At 29.8% G+C, this 16,483-nt stretch overlaps 3 protein-coding genes across 3 annotated transcripts; 1 reads left to right on the forward strand and 2 right to left on the reverse strand.

The window, feature by feature from the left end:
* Positions 1–9,791: 9,791 nt before the first annotated feature.
* Positions 9,792–12,624, forward strand: Prosalpha2 (proteasome alpha2 subunit). The gene is made up of 5 exons (XM_065511256.1): positions 9,792–9,973; positions 10,113–10,189; positions 10,259–10,514; positions 12,064–12,219; positions 12,281–12,624. The coding sequence occupies exons 1-5, from the start codon at positions 9,933–9,935 to the stop codon at positions 12,453–12,455; spliced, it is 705 nt and encodes a 234-aa protein (XP_065367328.1). The 5' UTR covers positions 9,792–9,932; the 3' UTR covers positions 12,456–12,624.
* Aos1 (activator of SUMO 1) lies at positions 12,551–13,861 on the reverse strand. Its single transcript, XM_065511244.1, has 2 exons — positions 13,241–13,861; positions 12,551–13,176 (listed from the first exon to the last, which is right to left on the reverse strand). Exons 1-2 carry the CDS (start codon positions 13,792–13,794, stop codon positions 12,699–12,701), a joined length of 1,032 nt encoding a protein of 343 aa, XP_065367316.1. The 5' UTR covers positions 13,795–13,861; the 3' UTR covers positions 12,551–12,698.
* A 1,170-nt stretch (positions 13,862–15,031) lies between these two features.
* Positions 15,032–15,622, reverse strand: LOC135949014 (dynein light chain Tctex-type protein 2B). The gene is made up of 2 exons (XM_065498471.1): positions 15,418–15,622; positions 15,032–15,352 (listed from the first exon to the last, which is right to left on the reverse strand). Exons 1-2 carry the CDS (start codon positions 15,569–15,571, stop codon positions 15,093–15,095), a joined length of 414 nt encoding a protein of 137 aa, XP_065354543.1. The 5' UTR covers positions 15,572–15,622; the 3' UTR covers positions 15,032–15,092.
* Positions 15,623–16,483: the final 861 nt, after the last annotated feature.

Below are 16,483 nucleotides of genomic sequence, written 5' to 3' on the forward strand. Positions count from 1 at the left end.
ACCGGGTTATTTCCAATTTTCCGGTTTTTTTAAACCGGTTTTTATAAAAGGACGGTTTTGTCTCGAATTATTCGACAAAATCGAATATTTTTTAAAATTTATTTTAAGATTTTATGCGATTATTTTTAATAATTTTAATACAACAAGTAAGAGATCTATATTCGACTGTGCCGAATCTTATATACCCTTCACCAAATTATACTTAACAATAGTTTATTATTTTTTTTAAAAAAAGTTTTTTCCAATTTTTTTTAATTTTTTATTTTTTAAAAAAAAATAATTTCGGACAAAAAAATTAAAAAAAATATTTTTCCGATTTTGACCCCTTTGATATATGTATGTATGTCGTTGCACAGGTCTTTGAAATATCTATCATTAGATATCTATTGTCTATATTAATGATTTAGTAATCCAGATATGGGTAAAAAATAGGTCAAACATCGAGGTTGTCCTGGTTTTTTCCTTATATCTCAGCCATTTGTGAACCGATTTTCTCGATTTTAAATAGCAATCGAGCCAGAAGAATTCTCGATATATTGATACTTTATAGGGTCGGAAATGAAAAATGTAGAAATTACAAACGGAATGACAAACTTATATATACCCTTCTCACGAAGGTGAAGGGTATAACAAGTAAGATAGCTTATATCACCAAATTATACTTCAAAATAAAAATTGTATATCCTGAGTTACAAAACATTTATTTTGCTATATATCCCACTCGCACCCCACTAAGCAACCAAATAGGTCTTAAATGAATATACCAAAGCTTTCTTTTGAGCAAAAAAAAAAATTAAAAAAGGGCCTATTTTTTAAAAAAAAGTAAAAAAAAAAGTAAAAAATTGCATATTTTGAGTTACAAAACATTTATTTTGATAGATATCCCACTAGCACTAAGCGACTAAATAGATCTTCAAGAAAAATATCTGAGCTTTCTGTTGAGCAAAAAAAGTTTTTGATTTTGCAAAAAAAGTCAAAAATTGCTTTTTTCGAATTATAAAACATTTTTTTAATAGATATCGAACTCGCATCCCACTAAGCAACCAAATATGTAGGTCCTCAAGGAAAATATCTAAGCTTTATTTTAAGAAAAAAAGGGTCCATTTTGAAAAAAAAAAAGTTTTTGAAAAAAAATATTAAAATTTTTTTATTTTTTTTAAATATTTTTTTTGGAAAGATTAAAGAAATAATTATCTAAACTATTTGGAACACATTTTGCTAAGAACAATAGGTAATAAGTTACATGGATGAGAAAAATTACATGTTTAGCCAAAATGTCAAATTTTTATCCCCCTCTAACTCCGAGAGTTCTTGACCGATCTTGTTGAAAAATTGTGTCTGAATTACTATCCAATACTCTAACCTTGGTGCAAATTCTGATCATCCCGATCGGAAGACATCGATTTTAAAAGTTGGTTCACTTGACGTGAAATCCCCCATATGTACATATTGTTACGAAATTGTACTTGAATTCAAATATAACGATTTTAACGGCTGATTTAATAGTAGTATAATGCTTTAAAATAGCAGTGCTGTAATAGCAAACTTTAACATATCTGTGGGCATTATTAACATTGAATAAAAGCTTTCAGTCGACCATTGATCGTAAGTTGGCAACGCTGTTTGCTGCGACCGTATATTCGAATTCGAATATTCAGTTAAAGAACATTGTAGAAAGTACACCTCAGATGGCGTTTGTATTAGAAAGCTCTAGACAGTTAAAGAGCAATCTAGAATGCAGATGGCAGTGTTATAAATAGTGGCAGAGGTTGCAGTCGTGAGTGAGTTTATCAGAGACGCTATTCGAATAAACATCAACTGAGTGCCTTAAAGTGTGCTGTATTTTTCAAGTGAATTCTTGTACATTATAAAGTGTCTGTATTTCTGAGAATTTATAAACGTGTATAAAAAACATTGAGTGACTATTTAATTATGTGGTTGTTGTACATTTTAAATAAATAAAGAGTTGTTACAATTTTCAAACTACTAAACGGCTTTTATTTGCAATCTAAAGTATCCGTTTTGTCAAGAGGAAAAACAACAACTCACATATCTGATACCATAGTAGAAAAATAGAAGGTAGTTTCATTCTCTCTTTATTTTTTAAAATTCTACGTCTGACATGCATAAGGATTTTGACGTTTTCGTTAAAATAGTAATGCCATATCAATTTCAAATTTTCCCTTTGGGAATACATAATTTTCATTAATTTGAAAATTATTAAAAAAATAGAAAAAATATTTACCCAACAACAACAACAGTTTATGGATATATGTAAAGCTTGCGAAGAAGATTTGCCAAAACAGCCAATGGTGTGCTCCGACCATTTAGTTAAAAGTAATATTTCAGTTAAAACAAAGCATGTGAGATTGGATATGAATGCTGTCCCAATGAACACAAGGTAACTTCAAAATAACTTTTGGGATATATATCACCGATTATTACCGATCATAATCCATTAACTATGCACACTGGAGTAGAATCGAAATTATTTGAAAATAAATCTCGTATTTCTAAACGGCGTACCCAAGGAATATTCGAGTTTAAGATTTGAAAATGAACCCCACAAATACTTCAATGGCGGCGCTATGGGACCCAAAGTAGGGCACCTTCGACATGTAAATTTGATAAACGCGTGCCATTTTTTGTTTTCCATCAGACTTTTTATATTTTCTGAGAGTGCTCGGCTAGATCTTGAAACTACATTCTTCCGTGTGCTACTTGTCTCTTATAACACTATGCAACAAATGAAGACTTTTGGAAAAACACAAGATCATTATAGTATAGGTTCGACTCTACTACCAAAGGGTAGTAAAACCCTATACTCAGTTTGTCCATTTTGGTGACCGATTTTTTTTTATGGGCCCCCAAAGTTTCTGAAAATCAGTGGGCCCTCTAAAAAAGGTGTCATCAGTTTTGGGTTAACAGCTAATTCAGACTTTGTGTTACGGCTTAACTTTATATGCCAATAATATAGCTAAGAGTCCGCCAAATAAATTTTGTTAAAATCTGTTTCCAAAAAATAGCTTTTTCGTGCACTTTTGTTGAAAAAATATAGGAAGAAAAATTTTTTTTTTACTTTTTTTAGAATAACTTCCAGGGACTATTAATTTTTCAATAACAATATTTTGCAAAGTTGTAGCTCTGGTAAATCTGAATAACTCTTGTGAACATATCAATGCAATCCGAACATATCTAGGCATTCTAAATAGCTGTCAAAAATCACTTTGTAGCTTAAAAATTTTAGTTTTTTACTATTTTTCGACTCTAAAACTAAAATTTTTTGTTAAAAATGTATGCTCGAGTGTATACTTCTCTATTGTGCTGGAATAACGAAGAATGGGTAAATCATTATCGGTATAATTCGGGCGCATCACTTTATCCAATCTTGATCACGCAAGACCGGCTTGATACAAGATATGAAAAAACATTAAACATTTTTAAAGTGGGCATGGTTTGTGGAGCTTCTGAAGAGTAATTATATGCTTTTTATATAAGTTTTTGATATCGGTGGAAACCTTGTGACTTGGAGATTGACATTTTAGTGAAATGAATTAAGTTTGAGTTTTTTCGGACGTATTTTACCTTAAAAACTAACTATATTATAAAATAGTGATTTTCCATCAAGAAAAATAAAAACATTGAATTAATGTAAAATTTGAACAGTTACAGACATCACAATAAAATTTGGAAGTAATGTAGATCTAAATGATCTTAAGTCAATGGCATCACTACTGTTGCCATTCTTTGTTTTCAAACATCGAAATTACCAAAACGGGGAAATGTGTTCCAAAAACTGAGTTTTTTTTAAAAATAGCCCACTTTGACGTTATTTACAGTAAGATAGTAAAAACGTTTTGTAAGTATATAAACAATATATATGGCTATACAAATATGACGAGCTTTTGAGGATCGGTGCTATGCGTTTTTAGAATTTTTTACTCAAACCTAAAATTTTGTTTCAAAATTTGCCAAGTTTGGATAGGGCTGGGGGGTACAATGTCCGCTTAAGTTAGTCAAATTTTACTTTATACGTTTTTGCATTAAGTTCTCTTTCCAGATCATAAAAAAATGTGTATAGCCACGAAGAAAATTAGTTTTTTATAAAAGAAAAAATATGGGGACTTTTTTGGGAAAAAACTTAAAAAACACACGCCTACAAAGTTGAAATATATAAAAAGATGCTTCAACTTTGGATGCGTGTAACTTTTTATAGGGACGAAATAATTGTTATCAGGTTGATTTTATTTTCTTTAGAATTTTATCGCAAATATACGTCGTATATAAAAAACAAATTTCGACCTTTCGTAGGCCCATCATATATAAAATACAAAAAAAAAGATCGAGCAAAATTTAAAAAAAAAATTAAACTTAAATATCTCTTGAACTAAAAGAGATACCTACAGCTAAAAGCATATTTTTGAAGATCTTCTGAAGGACTATCTACATTTTAAATTTCAGCTCATTCAGATCATAAATGGCTTTTTGGCGATTTTTTTTTAAATGTGTGACATTGAGGGTCCACTCACTGATCCCCATTCCGAACACCTCAGCCGAGAAAATAATACAGCACAACATAGAAGTGTGGACTTGATCATACTATTTTAATAAAAAATCTTTGTTTTAGCGTAAAAAAATAGTAAAAACGAAAATTGTTAAGGTACAAAGTGATCTTTATGTGCTATTTAGAGTGACTAGACACGTTCAGAATGCATTGATATGTTCTCAAGTGTTGTTCAACTTTACCGTAGCTACAACTTTCCTAAATAGTGTTAATGAAAAATTAGGAGAACCTGGAAGTAATTCTAAAAAAAGTAAAAAAAAAAATTTTTTTTCCTATATTTTTTCAACAAAAGTGCACGAAAAAGCTATTTTTTGGAAGAAAATTGTAACAAAAATTATTTGGCGGAATCTTAGTTATATTATTGCCATATAAAGTTAAGCCGTATCACAAAGTCTGAATTAGCTGTTAACCAAAAACTGATGACACCTTTTTTAGAGGCCCAACTGATTTTCAGAAACTTTGTGGGCCCATAAAAAAAAATCGGTCACCAAAATGGACAAACTGAGTATAGGGTTTTACTACCCTTTGGTAGTAGAGTCGAACCTATATAGTCATGATCGTGTGTTTTTTTCACTGTTGCACTGTGTAATTAAACATCCATTTAAAAGATATAAAATATTTACATAGTAATAAAATAAATGAAGAAAATACATACATATAAAAATAGTCAACGTGTTTTAATAAGTAATCGAACGTTAGGAATTGAATCAATAACTCCCAACACAACATAATAAATTTTTATTTAAATAATAAATTAAATTACACATTTTTTGTAAAAAAATTCTCGAAAATCATAATAATTTTTTGGAGTGTGGCAACGCTTTTTATAATGCTCACAAAAAAAGGAAACTTCAAAAAACCTTATTTTTAAAAAAAAAATTTGATTGAAACTACCTTCTATATTTTTATCATGGACTAACATGTATATTGTTGTTGCAAGACTTAGGTTTTTGACAATTATGTCTCGTCTCTATGTTACCCTATGTCTTTCAGTTTCTTTTTTAATCCACATTCGATGAAGTTGATTTATTTTTTTTTCAATTATTTTTATAAGCAACTTGTCTTACATACATATGTACATATTTTCAAATATTTTTTAAAAATTACATTGTTTTTTTTATAAAATTCTATTATGGAAAACAAAGATATAATTGCATTAACCTGGCCAAGACTAAATTTTTGTGAGAAAAATAAATGCAGTGGTTTAAATAAATTATTTAGTTATATATTTAAAAATGGCTTGGATTGTATGTGTAATCTGGACCTTTTACTTCTGTATACCTTTTTAATAACGTTTATTGGATTTGTTGTAGCAATAGTGGTTTCATTTGTAGAACCGAATCAAACTGTAAGTAAATGGTTCAATTAAATATCTGTTTTTAATGCTAATTTTTACTATTTAAAGATTCTGAAGACATTGCGAATTTGTGTGAAACATTTGAGTACAACAATTCAAAATATCCCGTATTTTATACAAAAATTTGTCTGTGTATTACAAAAACAAGTGTCAAAGTTTAAATTACAATAAAATTAAAATGTTTGTGGATATTACATATGGAGGGCCTATATTCAAAAACCTCTATCTTTGATTTTTACGAAAATGACTTTTTGATGGTAAAATGTTCAGTAAGAGCTAGTTTCTGGGATAAAGATAATCTACATTCTTCGTTTAAACCCAAATTAAAACTAAAAATTGTGTTTCTCACTTATTGTTTATTATCGATATAATCTCGGTTTAACTGAGCATCATTGGTGAGTTAAACCTAAGTATAAAATGCCAAGGCACAAACAGATGAAAAATAAAATAAACAATTCAGCACAACAGCTCTTTGTTTTGATTTGCTTTATTAACATCAATATAATTTTTAATATACATTTTATATACTTTAATGTCACTTTTTCTTTTACAAAGTTAAAATTTACAAAAAAAAAGTTATGTACGCGGTTGCTTTTTCTTATAAAATTTAACGTATTGCCATATTTATATGAAAAATTTTGAGTAATAAACATGTGATTTGACTGAAAAGTATGGCAATGCTAACAAAATTAATCCACTAGTGAGAAACACAATCATTGGTTAAATCCCGGCAAAATATTTTTCAGATTTAATATAACAGCGTGTTAAGCTGAGTTTAACTGACAAATAAGAAACTAGCTCTAAAACAGCCTTCATATATGGTGTAAATTTTATAACAAACATGTTTTTTTTGCGGTTTTATTTGCATTTTTGTTATTTCTCTATCTTACACAAATAATTTTTCTGAATGCAAAACCCTCTTTTCAAAAAAAAATAATTTTCAAATATTTTTTTGAAATAATTTCTTGAACCAAACTTCAAAAAAATTTACAAAAGCAAAATAAAAAAAAATTTTCTATAATTTGTTGTTTAATATTTATTCACCCTTATATAACGTCATACGCCTACGACTGTTTCGTACTAGATTAAAGAAACAGTTCGCATTTTATCTTTAATCTAGTACGAAACAGGCGTAAGACGTTTACGCCAACCACGATAAGGCTGATTGTATTATTAGACGCTATCTTAAAAAAATCACGTTAAAAACTGGCAGATGGCATAAATGAAATATAAATAATTAATTTTTATTAAAGTGCAAAACCCTCTATCTGATCATTTCATACATACACATTGAAAAGCAAAACCCCCTATCATAAAGTCCACAATAATGCAAAATTTAAAAAAATACTGTAGAATACCGAATTTTAATAACTGAAGTAATACGCGAAAAAAACAGTTTTTTTGGCTCTCCTGAAAAGTTGTTCGATATACTGTAGCCCAATAAATTCTACATACAGGAATTCTAATTTATTTCATTGAAAACTGCATTTGGAAGTTAAAAGTGATGAAATATATTAGTTAAAAAAATAAATTTATACTAAAAAAAATTAAAATACCATCACTTAAGTCGGGTTTAGCAACATTTCCTATCAAGTCCAAAATATATGTATGAAGGAATTTAGATAGAATTTAGTAATGTTAACAATAAATTGACAAAAGTTAAAAGGATTAACTAAATGTAATAATCGGGTATGTAATGGAAAACAAAACGTTTTGAAATCGAAAAATGTAATGAATTGCCTTCATTTTCTACATTATTTAATGTTTGTTGACTAAATCCTTTTATATTACTTGTTAGACTTAAGACAAGCCATTCATTTTAAATCTCGTTCTTGAAATCGATGGAAATTCATCACACCATTTCTATTCGATAGTTGTGAAATCGTTCGATTTACTTTACATAAATACATGAATATACTTCCCATTCACAGGAATACATTGCGATCGAAAGTGGATTAATTCTGGATTTTACTTCTTCAGAAAAAGTAAAATTAACCACTTTCTGTATTCTAAATATTTGTAATTATTTATAAATAAAAATGTTCAGATATTCGATAATAAATATTTAGTGCGGGTCCAATGCCCTTTATTTTAAAAGTTTAATTCAATAATATATATGTATATATGTTTAGTTTTGTTTAATTCAATAATATATATTCAATAATAACTATATCTGTATATGGTAGAGGCCATATAATATGCCCTTATATAAACATAAAATTGGCGATATCTCGAAAATGCTTTATCAATTTAAAATATTTGGTCTCTCATTCATATTCGTTATCAGCAATTTCAAATTAGTAAGAAGAAAATATATTTTACAAGTGGAAATTATACAAAAGATTTAATTAATTATAGAGATTTTTGCATTCAGAAATTAATTCTTTTTAAGATAGAAGAGAAATTACAAAAATGTCAATATAATTGCAATTTGTATGAATTAATATTTGAAATTTATATCACAGATGTGGGCCTGTATTCTGCAATAAATAAGAAAATCTAAAAAAGAGAGCGTATTGATAAAAATAGTTAAAAAGAAAAAAAAACGTATTATTGAATGATAATTTTTATTCATATAGGACATAGAATAAAATATAGTACATAGAAGCGCTACTGAGAGACAAAGAACCTAAGTTTGTTGTCAAAAACCTAAGTCTTGCAACAACAGAATACATGTAAATCAATGTACATAGGTATTTTGAGTTTTTATATAAGTAATCGAATTTTGGTCTGAAAAATGAGTGATCACAGATCGAGCACCTTTTCTTGATTTAACGCTTATTGGCCAAGTTATTAGCGATTTTAGATATTGTGAGTTTTTATATAAAATCCGTTTTTGGTCAGAAATATGATTGATCACAGATCGAGCTCATTTTCTTGATTAAACGCTTTTTGTTAAGAAATATGAGTGATCACAGATCGAGCTCCTTTTCTTGATTCAACGCTTTTATTGGCCAAGTTATTATTGATTTAAGCTGTTATGAGTTTTTATATAAGTAATCGAATTTTGGTCTAAAATATGATTGATCAAAGACCGATGTATTTTGCAGATGTATTTAATAAGTGGGCGTATTAGTGGACGTGGACAATTTTTATTTATGTAAAAACTTATTAAAACTAAAATAATAAGTGGAATATGTAATATAAAAAATTATTCTCTTCATCCGACACACTCGTCAACCCCACGCCTTGAAATATTTTTCTAAATGACTTCGCGATTGATGAGAAAACACCATACACTATCAAAAAGTGACATCAAGCATGATAAAAATCAAAATCTTTTTGATTTTCCATCAAGCGTTGTCGGTGTCAGACATACAAACACATTTTCACTAATACTACTACCAAGGCGAATTTATACAAGGTGGAGTCAGTCAAACAGCTGATAATTTTTTTTTTCGCTTTTTGGTTCTAACAATTGTCAAATCTTGTTTTTATATTTAAATATCTACATATTCTAAGCTTATTAACAAAATATTTATTGTTTACATAAATAAGTAAAGCCCTCACTATTCAATTATCTACACTATATTAAGTTTAAATACTTATTTGTTAAATTTTTCATTTTGGTTTTTTGACATTTGTTAAGACCAATCGTTGTTTTTGTAGAACTAACACCACCTTGTATTAATTCGCCTTGACTACTACAGTGCTTGATGAGTATTTTGATAGTGTATGGTACCCTTTGGAAACGGCTAGGTGCTTTGGTTTTCCACGTACAAATTTCGCATTATGTCGCCGTAGTAATAGCTTCCAATATGTAGATAGACGTCAAAAAGAACTGGCTGTGGATACGCTGATTATTAGCAATGGCAACACTAAACTAAACGCTAGGTTTCAAAATCGCTTAATTCGGAGTGAAAATAGCTAAATTTTCACCACTGTTTGCAGCTTTGCTGTGTCATTTTTTAGTTTACTTTTTGTTAAAAAAAAAAAACATTTCGCGATATTGGTATTCGCGTTTAAATAAGTTTTCAATAAATTTTGCATTCATATTAAGATATCCATAAAATGGCATCAGAGCGCTATAGTTTTTCTCTAACCACGTTCAGGTACGAAATTATTTTGCGAGCAAATTTTTAGCAAACAATTTGCCGCTATACAGCAATCATAACATAACCTACACAATGACTTTACAATTATTAGAAAATGCATTAATTTTTTCACAAATTTTTTGTTTTATACTCACAGTCCCTCAGGGAAGTTGGTCCAATTGGAATATGCTTTAGCAGCTGTATCGGCCGGTGCCCCTTCTGTTGGAATTATGGGTAAGTTATAGGAAAACAAATCTGTTATATACAAATAAGAGTTTTGCTAACAAAGTCAATTATTTGCAGCATCTAATGGTGTCGTGATTGCAACAGAAAACAAGCACAAATCTGTTCTGTACGAAGAACACAGTGTCAATCGTGTTGAAATGATATCCGGTCATATTGGTATGGTATATTCAGGTATGGGTCCGGACTATCGCCTTTTAGTTAAGCAAGCCCGTAAACTTGCACAAAACTATTTTCTAACATACAAGGAGCCGATTCCTGTAGCTCAATTAGTTCAGCGTGTAGCGACACTAATGCAGGAATATACACAGAGTGGGTGAGTTAGCATTAGTTAGATTTTGTTATTGTAACTATCCATTTGGTTAAGAAATATTCTAAGGAGGTATGGTAGTGATCACATACATGGATCATGTACGATATGAATTATTATTATAAAGTTATTAAGAACTTATCGAGATCCCCGCAACAGTTTATATTTTCATAATTTAAAATTTTCTATATTACCGGTCATCGCCCGGGCGCGCTTCTTTTTTGTCAGGGGTCGATATACCCCGGCTTCGCTAAAAATATTTCTACTGTATATTCAAATTTTCTAAAGTACGGCCATAAAGATTCAACATTTTTACCAATATTTATCTTAACAATGACATTTGTTGACAGAATAAACTCTGAGCAGATGCACTAACAATTTTGTCAAAACTAAGCAATAACAGCAATAAATGGAGACAAATGTTTATGCTGCTACAACAACAACATAAATGGAGACTATTTTTTCGCTTGACAACCATTTCTTTATTATAACAAAAATGTATCATAATATATCTATTATAAAGACATAGGGTTAATAGACCTATCAACGCCTAATAAGTAGATTCCGACCGAATATTCGGCTTCGGATTAAGCGAAAAATCGACCTAATTCCTAGCAAACCCTTATAATTCCGGCACAGCTTGCAGAATATGATATTCGCGAGCACACTATTAGAATACAAGGTGAGATATAGATTGTAAAAATTTACCACCAAAGCTTTGCAGAGTTCGTAACTTTTTTGTACAAAATCTCAATCCGCCTAGTCATGAAAAATAATCAAATTCTAAATTTTGAAAAGTATGAAAAATGTTTTTCAAAGATAAACTTGTGCAATACTTCAGGCAATGGTCGAAAATAGTGATTGTTTAAACAAAATTTTAAGTTAATCATTCAATACAAAAAGTAGCATTGTGTTTTTAAAATTTTAATAAATTAATTTCCCAATAAACCAGACGATGTTAAAACGATATCATATAGATGATATAAAGTATTTGCGGATATATAGTTTTTCCAGGAAATTATGATATCGTTTTCGCTATCATAATTTCCAATAACAATATCATTTAACTGTTAACCTTCCGCCTGCTCTAAAACGTGGACAGCTCTAAAACGTTGTATAATTTATTTTTTTATTATTCGTGAAAAACAACAAATCTTTTTAAGTTTCAAAAAGTATCATGTAAAAACTGTTCCTTAAAAAAAACTCTTCAGTTCTAGGTAAACAAAATGTGACAATTGGAGTATATAATGCAAATTAGGTGTTTTAAGGCACCTAAAAACTATCGTCTAGTCTATTAAGGCACAAACTATTCCGATTATATTAGCGTTATTCATGATGTGGAGCTCTTCGCCTAGTAAAAAAGCAGAAGTGCTATTTATTGACAAACATTTATATTTCTAATGTATTTTGTTTTTAATTTGTACAAATGTGATCTTTTACTACATCACTCTACGTTGTGAATACCGCTATAGATTTATACAAATTATTATTTCAGCAATTTGAATGTTAGTGTATATTTGTATGTATTTTAATTATTATGTATTCTGTTCTTCAGTGGTGTAAGACCTTTTGGAGTATCATTACTTATCTGCGGTTGGGACAACGACCGTCCTTACTTGTTCCAATGTGATCCATCAGGAGCATACTTTGCCTGGAAGGCTACAGCAATGGGTAAAAATGCGGTTAATGGCAAAACATTCCTAGAGAAACGGTAAACTACAATATTATCTAAGCATAAATGTCCAAGCATTCATTTTCAAATATTCTAACAGATACAGCGAAGATTTGGAACTAGATGATGCCGTGCACACCGCCATTTTAACCCTTAAGGAAGGATTTGAAGGTAAAATGACTGCAGATAATATAGAAGTTGGCATTTGTGACCGTAACGGTTTCAAGCGTTTGGATCCAGCCACCGTGAAAGACTACTTAGTCAATATCCCTTAGATATAAGACAGGACGAAAAATACTGCTTGAAAAAGTATGGAGCAGGACTTTAGCAAACAGTAACAACTTGCAAAATTAAAGAAAAAAAACAAATATTTAATTGTAAACATTTCAAATGTGGTTTATGTGTTTTTTTTTTGAAAAATATACATTTTTTATTTCAAAGAAAGTACTAGTTTCTCTTTCTAGCTTTTGTAGTAAATTGTTAAGTAATAAGGTAAAATACGATACAAATTCATTAGATTAGTTTGTTCCAATTGTCTCTATAAAACCGCAGCATGTTTCAGGGTCAAAAAGAAATACGTTGCAATTTGGAGCTTCTTTTTTAGTTACAACCTTAATAATCTCTTGGGACAGTACGCCACCAACAACAGCTGCAGCTGGTGAGATTTGACTGAAAACATGATCAAAATATTCATTAGGGACAACAGAATCCTTAGTGATTTCATTGCGAATGTTTTCCAATTCCTTTTTATCCTCCTCTCTGGATTTATAACCGGGATCACGCTTATGAGTTTCGCGGAATTTCTGTAAAATGCGCAACAAAATCAGGCCTGGTCCTGTACGCTTCAATTTCTTTTGGAATGTTGCACAATTTATGTCAAACTTAAGTGTTTCCTCATAAGCGGGGAAATTCAGCTCACGTTGTACAGTTGTTGTAACCAGTTCAGTTTTGGTTTTTTCATGTGGTTTTGAAATCACTTTGTGTTTGACTGTATCTCTAAAAAAATTAAATGTTTACTATTAGTTTATAAATAACCAAATACTTTTTACTCCTAACTCACTCTACAAATTGATGTTTTTGCAAATCAGCAAAACAAAATCCAAACGTTCCCCATACATCGCCAGCAAAAAATTTGATACCCTTTTCTCGACAAATCTTGTCAATTCGCACCAGCTCATCATTAACCCCTCCTATAACTACAATCACGTCAAATGCTTCGAAAAATGACACATCTTTTTTACTTAATGGCTCGGTATCGGCAGATATTTCCACCATAGGATTCAGGGCTTTTGATCTTTCAATAGAAGCCTCAGCACGATTTGAGCCCAGAGCTGAACGCGGCACCAAGAATTGTGAACAGAAATCATCTTCGGTAACAATTTTATCATCATTTAATTTCACAGAGTGTACTCCGGACAGTATAATGTTTTTGGTGACTTCTGCCCCTACGCCGCATAAACCAGATATTAATACTTTGGCTGTGCGTAAACGCTTCTGAGATTCTAATCCCCACAAACGAATTTGTCGATCGTACAATTCATTTTCAGTCTCGGTAAGTTCAACTTCATTACATCCGTTTTCTTTTGTTGCATCAACTTCCATTTGTTCGCCCATATTTTAAATGTTTTACTTCAAACAACTTTTCACTGAAATTATAATTAAAATATTTTGTGAAAAACGCCGACAATCAGTGCTGCCAATATTCGCAAAATGTTTAATCAAAATAAACAGTGATGTAAAGCGGTCATTTTTAAGGCATTGCCAGGTGAAGATTGTAAAGATTATTAGCAGCGACTGAATTACTTCGAAATTTTGAATTATAATAATTATATTTAAGAATGCAAAACCTACCATTTTGAATAATCACCTTTTAATTAAATTATTTTTGGTAATTTCCACTTGAAAAATATGTTTTCTTACTAATTTGGACATATACTATATATATTTAATTTTGGGTAAAACATTTGTGAGATATCGTCCATTATAAATTTGTATGTAAATGTATATTTGATCCGCAATAAATATTGTATAAACCTCATGTTAATAACGATTCTGCTGGTAGGATCACACATTGCAAATATTTGACGAAAAAGACGTAACCACTAAATAAACTACATATATTTTAATTCTCTTATTTATTTCAACAACTCCTTTTACTTAAGACAATTCAAAACAAATATTTAGTTTTATTTGATGCTGTTTGATCTTTCAAAACACTTTTAAGAGTAAACAACTTCAAACAAATGTGTGCTAAATAAAGTAGTTACTTCTTTTTCGTCATATGTGACATATTCTAAAACCCATAGAATGCAATTATTTCTACAATTTGAATCATTCAAAATACACAAAATCTTAAATAAATTGAAAACAACTATTTTAAAATACTGTTTGTTAATTATAATACATTGCAGCTTATGATTTGAATAATATGAATAAAACATACTAAAATTATTAATTCCAATTTAAACCCCACTATTTGTTTTATTAAATAGAAAATGAATATTGCAATAAATTTACAAATAATGCAGCATTTTAAAAATAAATTATTTGTAGAATTTAGTATGGAACTTAAAAATATATTGTAGAGGAATTTAATGTTTCTTATTAATTAGCGAAATACACAGCTTTTTTGCTCATCTGAAAACTTGTGTTTTCTAATGGGCCGATTATGGATGGCAATCGAACTTCAGTTGCGTTGACAGTCGCCTAAATGCAACTGGCAGCATCATTTTCTGTTGCCAAATGGCAACCAGAAATTTGTGGTTGCCCTCCGGCAACGCAACTGTAAGATAGTCCGGCACAGGATATAGATATAGTCCATTGATAAGTAAATTAGAAAAAACAAAATATATTCCTTTTTTTAATTAAGTAAATCTATATTAAAATTATATTCATAAAAATCTAATAATCATTCAGTACAAATAAACGCCAAAAACAGTAGTTACGCAAAATAGGCTAGTATTTGTGAAAACATCGGATGTTTGAGAATCAGACTCGGCATCCCAACAACATTTACAGTAATAATGACATCCAGCTCCAAGTTGTTGGCCCAACATAACCTGTACAACGTATTTATATCGAGGCATAACCAAACGATCTTTAATAGCAGCGTTAATGCCATCAGCAATATCTCTCGTCCAGAGTTTCACATCTTCCGTGTTATATGTTTTTCCTGAAAATAATTGAAACATATGGGATCATTTACATGGCGCACAATTAATAATTACCATAACTTACCTTGCAACTTTTCGAACATAATCTCTCGAATAATTTCCTTAATTGTGCTTCCCTTAAATGTTTCTCCCAATGAGGGACGCATTTTGTATGATGTGATAATTGTACCAGTCTTTTCATTGTCTTCCTGCTTATGCGTTATTTCTTCGTGACCCATTTTTAATTAATATTTTATTAAAATTGTGTGTTAAAAAATTAAAAATAATTATTATTGTATTCACAGCTCTTAATTTTGATGTTTGTTATTGTTGTCATAGAGTTTTTTGTTGTTTGCGGGATACAGTGATGCCAAAACTTTTAGATTATATTCCCACTAGCAAGGTAGGGTTCTATTTTGTGAAAAAGTCAAACAAACAACTACGTTATCTGAAAAAGTCGATTAACTAAAAAGGTCGACTTTTCTTGCAATACCAAGAACTTTTTGTAAAATTTTCTGCTTTTGAGCTTCAGCAACATAAAAATATTGAACCGGAAGCTGCGAAAAATTTACCAGAACATACGTTCCATTATGCAGCAGGTATATTTTTTTTATAAAATTTTACTTCAAATTCCGTGCTCTGTCTTTGGCCTCTAAATTTTTAGCAGAGTTCCTGACAAATCAGATTAACAACAAACGAAAATAATTAAAGGTAACTTGATAAAAAAAATCAAATAATACTTGGGTTAAAACTTTTAATGAAAAAGTGTGTTAAGAATTTTTCAATCTCAGTCCTTACGTTAACATGTACAATTACAAAGTGCTCCCAATTCATAATTAAAAATACAATTATAAAAATTGTAATGTCAAAACATTAAATATTAAAAAAATAAAAAGATTAACTTCAAGCGATTTTCTAAGCATTAACTTTTTTTATTTTCTTGTATTGTCAACACTGACGTTACATTCAAATATTCGTGTTTGACAGCGTCACAGATCGATTACAATTGGGACCACCACCACTGTCGACAATGAGTTTACATATATTTGATATGGAAAACAAAAAAACGCGTTTTATTTTTGCTGCTATCTCAGAAGTTTCTTTCATTTGTTTCATATTTTCTTGATGTAAAAAATAAAGATACTCTTAAT

The sequence above is a fragment of the Calliphora vicina genome, chromosome 1 (genome assembly GCF_958450345.1).
Source record: "Calliphora vicina chromosome 1, idCalVici1.1, whole genome shotgun sequence".
Classification (NCBI taxonomy): domain Eukaryota; kingdom Metazoa; phylum Arthropoda; class Insecta; order Diptera; family Calliphoridae; genus Calliphora; species Calliphora vicina.